General features: G+C 38.8%; 1 protein-coding gene across 1 annotated transcript; it reads right to left on the reverse strand.

Annotated features, from left to right (window-relative positions):
- Window positions 1–5651: 5651 nt before the first annotated feature.
- On the reverse strand, window positions 5652–11576 carry LOC132156084 (putative gonadotropin-releasing hormone II receptor). The gene is made up of 3 exons (XM_059564922.1): window positions 10899–11576; window positions 8474–8678; window positions 5652–7405 (listed from the first exon to the last, which is right to left on the reverse strand). The coding sequence occupies exons 1-3, from the start codon at window positions 11445–11447 to the stop codon at window positions 6939–6941; spliced, it is 1221 nt and encodes a 406-aa protein (XP_059420905.1). The 5' UTR covers window positions 11448–11576; the 3' UTR covers window positions 5652–6938.
- Window positions 11577–13044: the final 1468 nt, after the last annotated feature.

Here is a 13044-nt window from a genome sequence, read left to right on the forward strand (position 1 = left end):
ACACCGGGAATATAAAAGAACTCAAGAGCCCATTATCACCCAAACTGAGTTAGTGTTCATGGCTAAAATGCTGCAAAGAAGCCGCATCTCAAAGAATTTGAAGAGAAAGTGTAAAATAGTGAATGTACTTGGACAGTAGAAGTGACAATATTTATGCTTTTGCATTTGTAGTTCTCAGCTTTTTGGGTTTCATTGCAGGAACTTCATAATTGCAGTAAAAGTGGCAAAATTTATATTTTTTTTATAATTGTAGGTTTATTCTCAGCTTTTTGGGTTTCAATAGCCTACATTTAGCAACTGGTTTTATGTATTCTCAGGAAAGTGATAATTGTCATTAATGTGGTTTGCAAATATAAATGAAAGCAATATGTTTATTACTGCTCCACATAACCCAGAACAGACAACAAATTGACACACAATACAATGTCATCGTATATCATGCAATGAGAAATATAAGTTTTTCTTTTCTTCTTCATGCATTTAAAAAGGTTTTAACACTGTAAACTCTTCGTTAGATTAATGTCAACATTTCATATAAACACCATATCTACATATATATATATAGTATAATGGGTATAGTGACAATGAGAAAATCAGGCAAACAATACCTTAATACATTTTAAACCCTAAACCATCAGGCACCGTTGTAGCCTCAATGCATACCTAACATTTTCCATCTGAGAATGTTAAAGTGCAGCTGTGGTTCACTTAATGGATAGATAATATGTACGTACATATGTATGTGTATACTTTAGATATATATTCTCTTCACCCATGACAGACTGACAGAAAAGACTCACTCCCCCTTTCATTTTCCTCCTCAGTAATCTTTCTCTCAGGGCTATTACATTTACTGAAGTTGAAAATCTAGGTCATTAAGGCCTAAGTACACCCTGTAGTAAAATGGCAATCACAAGAAGCACAACTAGTGCTCTCTCAAAAATACATTCTCAAACATACTGCAATGATCATGGAGCTGTTGATTATAGACATGGTTCAAGCACTGTCTGAGCACATAACGTAACATCAACAGAGATTATAGTATTCACCTAACAATAAAATTAGGAAAGCTTTACAGTTTGTCAGTCTCCAGTTGGACTTCAATACTCTGTGACAAAAGAAGCACCTTCCCTGAGAAATATGATGTAAACACATTCATGAGATACTCATCTATCAAATATAATTTTAAAGTTAATAGTTCTCCTTGTTGCAGTTGCAAGGGACATGATGGTATGTGTTGGCCTCAGTCCAAAGTTACTTCATAAATTTGTTGGTATTTATAATGTAAAGTGTGGTTTACATACTAGCACACATACATTATATATGTGTATGTTGAATAGACACTCAAATGTACATTATTGACCACTGACAGCATGTAAAATGAAAGCATTCTATGTATGAACGGGGAGGTGTTAAGTCCTTTTAGATTCATCAAATATTGAATTAACTGGTTTATTTTAATTTTATTTATATCTGTTTTCTTTTCAGTGTGATTTCAGATGCTGTATTGTAATTTTGAAATATTTTCTAGGATGAAGAAACAGTTGTTAAATACACATTGTCAAATACACTGTTACAGATGAGGTAGTGCTAAACGTAAAACAAAGGGAGAGAAGAGGATCTGGAACAAATAAAGAGTTTACGGATGACAAAGGGGGTACAGACTATATTAACAAGATTACATTTAGCATACATTCACATTCAACAACGATCAACAATCACGGACGAGGAGGAACTGAAAAGAACGGTATTAATACAAACAGAAGGTAATGAGGGAACAGGAGACAGGTGAGGATCAATCAATTAACTAAAACAAGAAAAGGAAGATGACCAAATAAGGAAACGTGACAGTTCGCCCCCTCCCGGAACGGTGCGTCCTCGCACCGCAAGAGGAATACCAGCGGAGGGAGGGTGGGGGTTCTGGAGGCGGGCGAGGAGTAGGCCAGGAGCAGGTGACGAGGGAGCATGGAGGCAGGGACCAGGGCGGAGTAGATGGGAGGAGCCAGGGAGGAGCCCGGAGCAGGAGGAGCCAGATGGTCCACCAGAGACCAGTCAGGACGGAGATCCACGGTCGAGTCAACGGCGGGAGGAGCCACGGTGGAGAAGCGGCCGACGACACCAGGGGGCCGACAGGAGGAGACTGTACCGGTGGGTGAGGAGCCCAAGATGGAGCAGCACAGCCGCAGAGCCAGGGTGACGTCGAGGATCCGGAGGGCCTAGGTGGAGCAGAAGGCTCTGGCGACCAAGGCGGAGGCGGGGTCCTGGAAGACCGCTGTGGAGCCGGAGTGACGGAGGATGATGGTGGAACCAGAGGGAAGGAGGAGCCTGACAGAGCCGGAGGGATGGAGTGACGAGGTGGAACCAGAGGAGTGGAGTCCCGAGGCGGCGGATGGTCGACGACTGACCAAGGTGGAGCCGAAGGGACGAGGGAGCCCGGTGGAGCAGGTGGGATGACAGGCCACGGTGGAGACGAGGGAGCTAAGAGCCAAGGCGGAGCCGCTGGGTCGAAGGACCGAGGAGGAGTCCAGGGCTGGGAGGCTGGAGGCGGAGACAGGGCCTTAACATGCCAAGGCGGAGCTGGAGACTGGCAGTCAAGCGGCGAACCATCGTGCCCAGATGGCGCGGACTGAGGGTGAGCTGCGGGACTGACTGGCACCAGCAGGGATGAGGTCGATGAACGGGCTGGTCTAGGAGGAGGAGAGAGAGGAAGGATGGGAGTAAACACAGGAGGATCAGGGCTGGACGGAACCAGCGGAAGTGGAGCAGGGGAACTGGCAGGTCTAGGAGGAGGTGGGAGAGGGAGGCTGGGAGGGAGTACAGGAGACATAGGAAATTCAGAGCTGGGCGGAACCAGCGGAGACGTAGGAAATTCAGAGCTGGGCGGAACCAGCGGAGAGACAGAAAATTCATAGCTGGGCGGAACCAGCGGAGAGACAGAAAATTCAAAGCTGGGCGGAACCAGCGGAGAAACAGAAAACTCAGGGCTGGGCGGAACCAGCGGAGAAACAGAAAACTCAGGGCTGGGCGGAACCAGCGGAGAAACAGGAAGATTAGGGATTACCTCCATAGACCAGTCCATTAGATCCAGAAGTTGCTCCATATTTCCCGAGACCGGATACAGCTCACCCTCAGTCACGGACAGAGGTGGGTAGAGTACCCAAAAACTGTACTCAAGTAAAAGTAAAAGTACTAGTCTTGAATAGTTACTTGAGTAAGAGTAAAAGAGTATCGGATAAAAAAAAATCTACTCAAGTAGTTAGTTACTAGTTACTTTTGGTCATATATACTGAGCCTATTTTTATTTAGATATATAGATAAAATGTATGTAATGTATGTGTGTGTGTATAAATGTATATATTTCATCAGCCTTTACTCCAATTTATGTAATTTATTATAAAACCCTGTCTGTTTACTTAAGTAACAGATATAGGTGTCATGCCATAACATATTTTTAATACGACTGACTTTATATTAAATGTGAATTTAACATTGAAAGTTAATGTGATATAAATATTGCTACTAATCTTTCATTGTTCAGAAAGAGAGCAAATAACATTTACATTATTAAAGATCATTTTCACTGACAGTCTAGATTTCAATCACTCTCAGAAACTCCCATTAAATCACTGAAACTGTTAACACTGTGAAATCAATATTTTATTTACAGATTCGTACACACATCTGCACTTTGTTGTTTCTGATGAGAGAATTCGCCAGAAAGCGGTCTCCAGTCAGTGAGCGAGTGAAGGAAGCAACGGCTTTTCACCGACGACTCATCGGAACGCCTCTGATTGGCCAATGCTTTAATAAGCTCAAAAGAATCATGTGTGATTGGTTATAATGCGCAGCGCTGTAAAAACACATCGATCTCTGGCTCAGCGCCAGCAAGCAATCACAGATCTGAATTTAGCAGCTGATGATATGTATTAAAATTAATAAAATCTTAATCGGCTATTTTTTGTCTTTTGGAAGCTGCATTCAACTTGACTCCCCTCTGTTATAAGCCACACACCGTACAACAAACTAATGTCACAGTGGTATCGTGTACTGTAATGTAGCCCAAGTTATACCTGTTGAACAGTAGACAGCACACGCGGTGTTCATCTAATAAGGATCTCCATCGCAAGCGAATAGCCTTTGCAGATTTGCTTTCATTTCAGTGCAGTTCCATAGCCACGTTTTCAACGCTGCTGATGTTCTTAAACGTTAAAACTCTGAGTGAACCGCTTCAGATGCTCAGCGCGTGCAGCAGGGAACTGAACGAATCATTCAAACTGATTCATGAACCAATTCACTCGTTTGCCAATTGGTTTGATCAAGCCTTTGAACAGAATTGACTCAAAAGAATGAATCATTCACGAATGGGCATCGCTCATTGCCCAGAGAAAAGTAGATGGCGCGTTTGGAATAAACTGAAGCATTCATAACATTTACTGCATTAAGATAAAGTAAGGAGAGGAGCGTCGCCCACAGTAACGAAGTAAAAGTACAGATTTTCCCCCCAAAATTTACTCAAGTAAGAGTATAAAGTACCCAACTTTAAATATACTCCGAAAAGTATTAGTTACCCCAAAAAATTACTCAAGTAAATGTAACGAAGTAAATGTAACTCGTTACTACCCACCTCTGGTCACGGAAGTGTGGGCAGGGCGTTCCTCCACGCCCTCGATCTCCACGAGGACTCCCACAATGCACGGTGTTGCCGGCTCACACACCTGGTCAGTCGCGCTCTCAAGGTCCTGCTTTGGCTCGGGCTTTGCGGCTGCGGTGGGCTCTGGCTCCGTGTGGCTTGATGGTGGCTGGCTGGTCTCTGGGTCGGGAGTGGGGCTGGAGATATCCTCTTCGGCGGTGCTGATGGTCCACGAAGATCCATTTTTCTCCAGCACCCACTCCACAAAAGCGGCGAAATCCTCTCGGGGACCGTTCGCTGGTAGGCGTGCCTTACTCCGCTCGCTCAGGCCGGTGTAGAAGAAGTTAGAGAGCAAGCGGTCGGGGAAGTGAGTAAGGCACGCCAGATCTAAAAAGTCCCTGGTGTGGTCCTCCAGCGAACGGTCCAGTTAGTCCAGGCACAGGAGACGGACTGCTGGGATGGCCATTCCGGGAGAGGAGAAAAACAAAGCAAAAAATGAATGAAAGAAAAAACGCCGCTAAAAATAAACTATACTGTTTGGGTCCATGATTCTGTTACAGATGAGGTAGTGCTAAACGTAAAACAAAGGGAGAGAAGAGGATCTGGAACAAATAAAGAGTTTACTGATGACAAAGGGGGTACAGACTATATTAACAAGATTACATTTAGCATACATTCACATTCAACAACAATCAACATCGACAATCACGGACGAGGAGGAACTGAACAGAACGGGTATTAATACACACAGAAGGTAATGAGGGAACAGGAGACAGGTGAGGATCAATCAATTAACTAAAACAAGTAAAGGAAGATGACCAAATAAGGAAACGTGACATACACATTGTTAATAATATTATGTTTTCTCATTTTTATCTCATTTTATACTCACCAAGGCTGCATTTATTTAATAAAAAATACAGTTAAGACAGTAACATTGAGAAATAGTATTACAATTAATATATATATATATATATATATATATATATATATATATATATATATATTAATATTTTTATATTTATTTTTCAGCAGTCATTACTCCAGTTTTCATTGTCACATGATTGTTCAGAAATCATTATAATATGCTGATTCTGAGCTCAAGTAACATTTCTTATTATTATTAATGTTAAAATCATTTTTTAAATGAAATAAAAGTTAAAATAACTGCATTTAATTGAAATAGAAATCTTTTGCAACATTATAAATGTTTTTACTGTCCTTTTTGGCCAATTTAACGCATCTTTGCTGAATATAAGTATTAAACTTTTGAACAGTAGTGTGTACAACAGTAAATTGAGACTAAAATTATTGTCACTGTGCATTTATCTATTACAGGTATTAGGTCTTTGGTTGGGGTGGGGTGGGCTTCAAAATTTGTATAATTATAATAACTGTAAATGTACATATATAAAACAAAATCTAAAGTATTCATAAAGATTTTTAGAATTCAAATGCTGCGCATATGTACACACATTTACATTTTATATGCTGTCAATACATCCATATTGTACATTTCAGCCTACATCCAAACATACAAAAATGTATGTGTAAATGCCATAAATATGGATTCTAATGATATCAGGCTGCCATTTAGCACAGACTTTAAATCCAAGATCTTTTTGGGCTGGTAAGTGTTTCTGAATCCATCCAATAAAAACTCTACACATCAAACAATACCATCTCAAAGGTAAGGCTGAACATTTGAAATTGGCACATGAAAATTATTAAATAGCCAGTGAACATGAATTTGCAGTAGTCATATCTCAAAACGCTAAATCCACACATCTTATTTGTTTGTAGATTAAACTAATTTATTCAGTAATTCAAGAGTGATGCCATGCAGGTGATGTAGAGCAGGTGGAGGTTCTGATCTACTGGGATTTGTATGAGACGTAAAAAAAAAAAAAAAAACCTTGGTGTAAATGACATTTTAAACAAAAGCCACAAGTAGAAATGGTCTAATTAATCTGCAGAAAAAAAACAAAAAAAAAAACAACAACAACCAAGTGATTGGCATATTTAGTAAAGAGCAAATGATTACAAAACTTAATTGCCTGTATCAGGAAAATAGATGGGTATTTAATATAACTGAGTAACTGAGGCAGCTCATCAGTGAATTAATTAAAAGATGCTACACACTTGGGTTCAATTAGAATTTTTCTAATGCTTTTGAGGAGAACAGGCAGGAGTTTGTTGTTGTCTTACTGTTCTTGTGAGCAGCTAGACAGCCAGTACAAGGCCTACCTTGTCACATCCATATCTTTAATCAAATGATACTTTCAAGGCTGGATCAGTAGGGTTGCCACTATTCCTTGTTTTCACTGTCAGCTGGCTTCTTATCTTCCCCACCCACCGTATTCTGCTCCGGGGCAGCTCCTGGACTCGTCTGGGTCACTCTTTTCATGCGAAATGGGGATGGTGAGCATTTCAATGAGCCCGTCATGATAGAATTATTTGCTGACTCTGTGAGTACGACCGCGTTGTGACAGTAGTGCTTCAGTCCTTTGCGGAAATGGATGGTGAAGAGGCCATAAGTGATGGGATCCAGAATTGCATTGAAGAGTCCGAAAATAAACAGTATGTGAGTCAGTGAGTGAGAAACAGTCTCTTCTAAATCCTCAGGAAGGAACCAGTACCAGAGACCCAGCAAGTAGTATGGCGTCCAACAAACTATGAAAGACGTTACAATGACTATACTCATCTTCAAAGTCCTCATACGGGCCTTCGGGATGTTGCTGTTGAAACGCCGTAAGTGGACCTCCTTTGAAGATACTGTAAAATCAAGAAAAAAAATTAATAAATGTGCAGTAAAATTTGCATTTTTACAAGTATTTTTACTGTTAGTTTACTTAAAGCGATAGTTTACCCACAAATGCAAATTCTGTCATCATTAACTCAACCTCATGTCATTCCTTGACATGAACTTTTTTTTCTGTGGAGCTCAAAAGCAGATATTCTGAAGATTTCTTCAATTGTAATTTACGAATTCTTTTTACGAAAGTCAGACATAACTGGACCTTACTGACTCTCTTACAGACTAAATAATTGAAACAATTTTTCAAAATTTCTTTTTTTTTATGTTCCACAGTATTTTAGTGTGGGGTGGGGGGTATTCCTTTTTCAAATACCTGTACTTATTCGATTTTTCTTCTCTCTCTCTCAGCAATTTCATTTTGGTAAACTTACTTTTTAGTTAATTCATTGCTACTTAAAGTGAATGGAGTAACCTTAAGAGTTATGTCAGATTTGTGACTGAATCATTCTTTAGACATAATTCTGCTGAGCCAGTGCACAAATGACAAAACTATTAAATTGGCTCACAAATTACACTGAAAGATTCATCTGTGCATTTGACTAATTCGGTTGCAGCAGTTAACGACTCGCTGATTCAGACTTCTACTTTGACTGGAGCAATATTTAACCAGGGCAGGAGTTCAGGAGTTTTCTCAGCCAAAACCTTCAGGTGTAAAATATTTACTTGAAGAACACTGAGATTTTATGTTCATATTTCAATAACTTGATGACATATTCCCGTTCATGGTTCTCTGATGTTGGTTAATAACATGACATGCAAGTATGCAGATAATCAAATAGATTCAATAATTAGAAAGTTACAATACTAATATGTATGCCTTAAATTCTTCACTTTCAGAAATGTTTAACATTTTAAATCATCAAGCTTTTATTTTGGCAGAATATTGATGATTTTGGCAGAAAATTTTAGTAATCAAAACATGACAATTTCAATGTTTAACATTTTGAACACATTGATTCATATGTGATAGGGCTCATTGATACAGTGTGTAACATTAGCCTTCTTTCAAATGAAATGTCACCTACTGTTTCCTTTGGTCATCCTTCGAGAGATCTCCACCAAAATCCTTGTGTAGCAGCAGATCATGATGGCCAGAGGTATTAGGAAGAGGCAAGTGAAAGTAAACATATTGTAGATGGTCTCCTGCCAATGTTTGACAAAGCTCCCTCGAGTGGTGCACTGAGTGAAATTGGCCGGCACTGTGATAGTCACGTTGTGAAACAAGAACATCTGTTGGGGAATTCAGCAGGTCAGCAGTTTACAATCACAATTACTTTTTTAACATCATTAAATGCCTAATATAAACTAACCTTTAAATAGTTCACCCAAAAATGAAAATTCACTTTATATTTATTTACCATGAGGCCATCAAAGATGTAGATGAGTTTGTTTCTTTATTGGAACAGATTAATAATGACAATATATATAGAAATTTGGCCTTTTCTGCCCTGAACTGTAAGTGACTGTTAAATGCTAAATGTTATACACATCTACAGCCAACTAATCAAGTGAACACTGTCAGCTGTGCAAATTAGATGTGGCATATATCCCCTCGTGCGAAAGGCTCAGTGTTCCCAGGATCAGTCTTTTGCAGAACATTTCATAAATATTAAGATGACAGACGGAGATTCCAAAATGACAAATAAAGATTGACAGAGCCAACATTAACATACAGGCTGAAGCCATCTGTCTGTTTATGCGTCACATGTGATTCACAAAAACAAATGGATAAACAAATGAAAACAAAATATCTGCTATAACCCATCGTGACCTTGTATCCTCTATTTAAACAGTCTGCTATGTCACAACAATGTGTTATTACTGTAGAGTTCTGGTGCTAGAAATATACCTTCATTCTTTTACCTGGCTGACCTGTCATCAGCCTTTTCTAAACCTAAAGCAGACTGATTTTAAACGCTCTTCATAAGGAGGAGCAATATACATTTATTTCTTCAACTGCAGTTTTGTGAAATGTGCATGCCTCTTCTGATTGAGGATCAACCCTTTTTAACACTCATTCAAGTAAGTCTTGCTGCTTTCATCTTTAGCATTTCATCTTTTGTAATTGAAGGTCATACAGTGTTTTATCCTATATTGGGTTTGAGGGTCATTTGATGCTCATTTATAAGAAAACATGTAAAATGTAAAAACATCTGATTGACTTCTAACTGCATAATTTATCTTTGTGTGTGTGTGTGTGTGTGTGTGTGTAATGTTGAGTAATTTGTCTCAGTAAGCGCCAGTCATTATGTTAAATCTGAGGTGAAATTAAAGGGCTGATGAGAGGGTGTACTGTAATTGCTGAACTAATCCTACGTCTATGAATTTTACAACACTTTCTAGCTCTGATTCTAATTTTACAACAGATCTAGGGATAATACTGAATACGAAATAAGTTACTAATTTAAAACATATTGTTTTCAGTATGATCTGAAAGACAGTTCCAGTAATACATTAAAGGGATACTTTACCAAAAAATTAAAATTCTGTCATCATTTACCCACCCTGATATCATTACGAAGCTGTAATGACTTTCTTCTTCTTTGAGACACAAATGAGACCGTATACAGAATGTTCATGCTGTTTAGTTTTCAATACATCCTTTTATCCAAACCGACTTACAGCTGATGAATACAAGTGATTGAGAATGAATGGATGGAGAAATAGCTAGTAGGACATGCGAAGGAATGGTGACTAGTTGGGGTCTAGAATTATGGGGTCTAGAATATGTGATCTGAGCTGATCAAGTTCCAAAAATGACAAGAAGTAAAACCATAACATATAAGTAGCAGTAACATAGCAGTCCATGCAATTGTATATGGTACCTTTGTGTGAGGGACACTAAGGGTTCACTAAGAATGTTTCCTGCCACCATGACTTTCATGTCTGTTATGAAGATTTCAGTATGTGCATATTCAAATTAGGTGCATTGTGATGTATGTGTAGAATTACAACAGTGACATAAAGTATGGTTTGAAATGCCATATTATGTAAATGAGATAAATAAGATGAGATGAAAGAAGATTGTCAGAAAAGATGCATTTTAAAACATTGCACACATGCATTGTAAAGAAAGGGGTAATTTGGACATTCTGTTGAATTACTTCTTTTTTTTATTTTACAGATGAAAGCAAATTAAAGCTTTAGTTTTTCATTTTGGGTGAACCGTCAATTTTAAAAACTGTATAGCACACTTGTCAAATACATTTTCCATGTAGAGTGAATGAATTTGTGGTTGAAAATTAGATTAAATATGAAAATCAGAATATTTCAAGTCTGAGCTCAAGAAGGCAAGTCGTTAAACCTCCTGTCATTTTCATTTTTATCTCTCTACTTGATTCAGGGTGTGTAACTCTAGACTCTATGGGGGTTCTGGTGAATTCAAGTAATGCAGCATACAGAGATAAGACACTATGAAAAACATGAAAAACCACTCAAGCAGCTCCTCACCTGAGGGACAGAGAGAACAACACTCATCACCCAGGCCACGCTCAGCATTATTTTGTTCTTCTTCTTAGCCTTATTGATGGCCAGAGGGTTGAGAATGGCCGACTGCCTGTCCAGGCTTATGACCACAGTCACGAAGGCGCAGGAGTACATTGCCACAAGCTTCAGAAACATTAGCAATCTGCAAGCCAGATCTCCCGCCAACCACTGAACCGTGATGTTCCAAGCCGCATCCACTGGCATCACGATGAAAGTCACCAGCAAGTCGGCAACGGTGAGGTTTATGATTAAAATTCTTACATGGGATTTGCGCTTGTTGTTGGTGCTGGCAGCCCACAACACAGAGAGGTTGCACACAGCTGACACTGCGCAAAGAGTGAAGGTAATTATCACCCTCACTTTTGCTGCCACGGAAAAGGTGGGCAGCTGCAATGCCGCTTCACCTGTGTTATTGTTACACGTGGGCAAGGTATAGTCACAGCTACCGTTCAGAACATCTGCAGTCAGCTGGTGAAACATGATGTTCTCAGATGTTGGAGAGCTGTCATTCATCACTGAAGAGCGAAAGTGTGTGTTTGCTGCATTCAGTCAGCTACCTGCTGCACAATGAGGCTCACAGACGATTCATCATGATTCGGGGGAGGAGACTCTGATAGTAGGTGACCTAGAAAAGCTCCTTTATTTAATAGTACTATAGTTTGATCTAAAAAAAACAAAAACAAATCTTAATAAAAAACTGATAATCAAGTGTTTAAAGACAGTAGGATGCATTTCACAATTACAAAAAATACTTATGAATGAAAACAAATTAGACTTTAATCATAAGGCAAGTTTGATACTGATTACTTTATGATCTTTAAAATGCACTGCTAAAACACTGTATTTTCATGTAATGTACACTGAAATTAATTTGTAAATAAAGATAAGGCTAGTTGAGCTTGTTTTACAAGAAAATACAATTTTCAATTTTCTACTTTAGAATTTTACACTTAAATCGATTTGTTAGTGGCCTTTTCTTTGTTTTTGTAAAAAAAATAAAATTAAGTTAAAATAGCTTCTATGCCCTTTACAACATATTGCTGGCTTTAGAAAATGCAATGAAAGTTAAAAAAAAAAACGGGTTAATTCTCTAATTTCAGTGTCTTTGATTAAAATAATTTTCAGACTTACCTCTTAGAGCGTTAGAAGAAGTCCAATGACCTTGAAATACTGTAAGTTGTTTGTACATCTCGGTGATTATAAACCTTGGTCAATTCGTATCCATTATTGCTAAAATCCGATCTTAAAATTCAAATGCAGTTCTCTTCAAACACTTGTCCAGACAAATAAGTAGCTAGTCTGTCACATCTAGCAAGACACCTGTTCGCAAGATGACATTCTTCTTGGTGAGAGAAGTTATTCAGTCTGATTTGTAACTAAAAAGGCACCAATCTCTACATTTTCAGAGAAATTACAGTTGAATTTAACGGAAATAGTCTGTAGAAGTTTCAAAAATAGGCTACTATTCGGTTCGTCTCTTCTACATCATCTTCAGTGCTTTCTATTCCAGTCGGAGAGTGAAGTGTGTGTCCGCGTGTCTGCCTCACTCTGGCGCAACACGCATCCACGGACCATGCACTTAATTCCCTCGCGCGTCACTTGACAACGCCCGCGCCCGCTTGTCGCGCGTGACGATCTGAACGGTCATCATGTAGGTCATGTAGGGTTTCTCGGCGGATTTGAATCCTTTACGCCGAAGGAAAAAACCGTACAGTAACACTTTAGAATACGGTTCAATCAATAATTAATAATTATACTCAAGAACAGGAGTAACGAAATATTAGCACTCTAGCAACTAGTATCTAACAAGAAACTCAGATTAATCGAATGTGGTAGTTCACTAGCTAATCAGTAACTTTTTTTTCATACCCCCTAATTTATATGAATAATACATAATGTATAATTAATTGTAAGTGAATGTATTACCAAATTCTTCAGAAGGAATTATTAATTATTTGGATCAGTATTCTAAAGTGAAGATCATGATAACCCCTAGTGATGACTGAAATCACTGTAAGCTTTGAGGGTTTTGTAAGGTAATTATTTTCGGTAGATTTGGTAACATTACTAGTGGGTTACCATGATCTTGACTTTAGAATACTGATCCAAA

This window comes from Carassius carassius, chromosome 13 (genome assembly GCF_963082965.1).
Source record: "Carassius carassius chromosome 13, fCarCar2.1, whole genome shotgun sequence".
NCBI classification, from domain to species: Eukaryota; Metazoa; Chordata; class Actinopteri; order Cypriniformes; family Cyprinidae; genus Carassius; species Carassius carassius.

Bases quoted from the DNA above. Each gene is read 5' to 3' on its own strand.
- LOC132156084 (XM_059564922.1), bottom strand. From the start codon at position 11,447: ATGAATGACAGCTCTCCAACATCTGAGAACATCATGTTTCACCAGCTG. The intron at 8,679-10,898 runs GTGAGGAGCTGC...ATTCCCCAACAG, and splicing joins TTGTTCTCTCTGTCCCTCAG to ATGTTCTTGTTTCACAACGT. The intron at 7,406-8,473 runs GTAGGTGACATT...TTGATTTTACAG, and splicing joins AAGGATGACCAAAGGAAACA to TATCTTCAAAGGAGGTCCAC.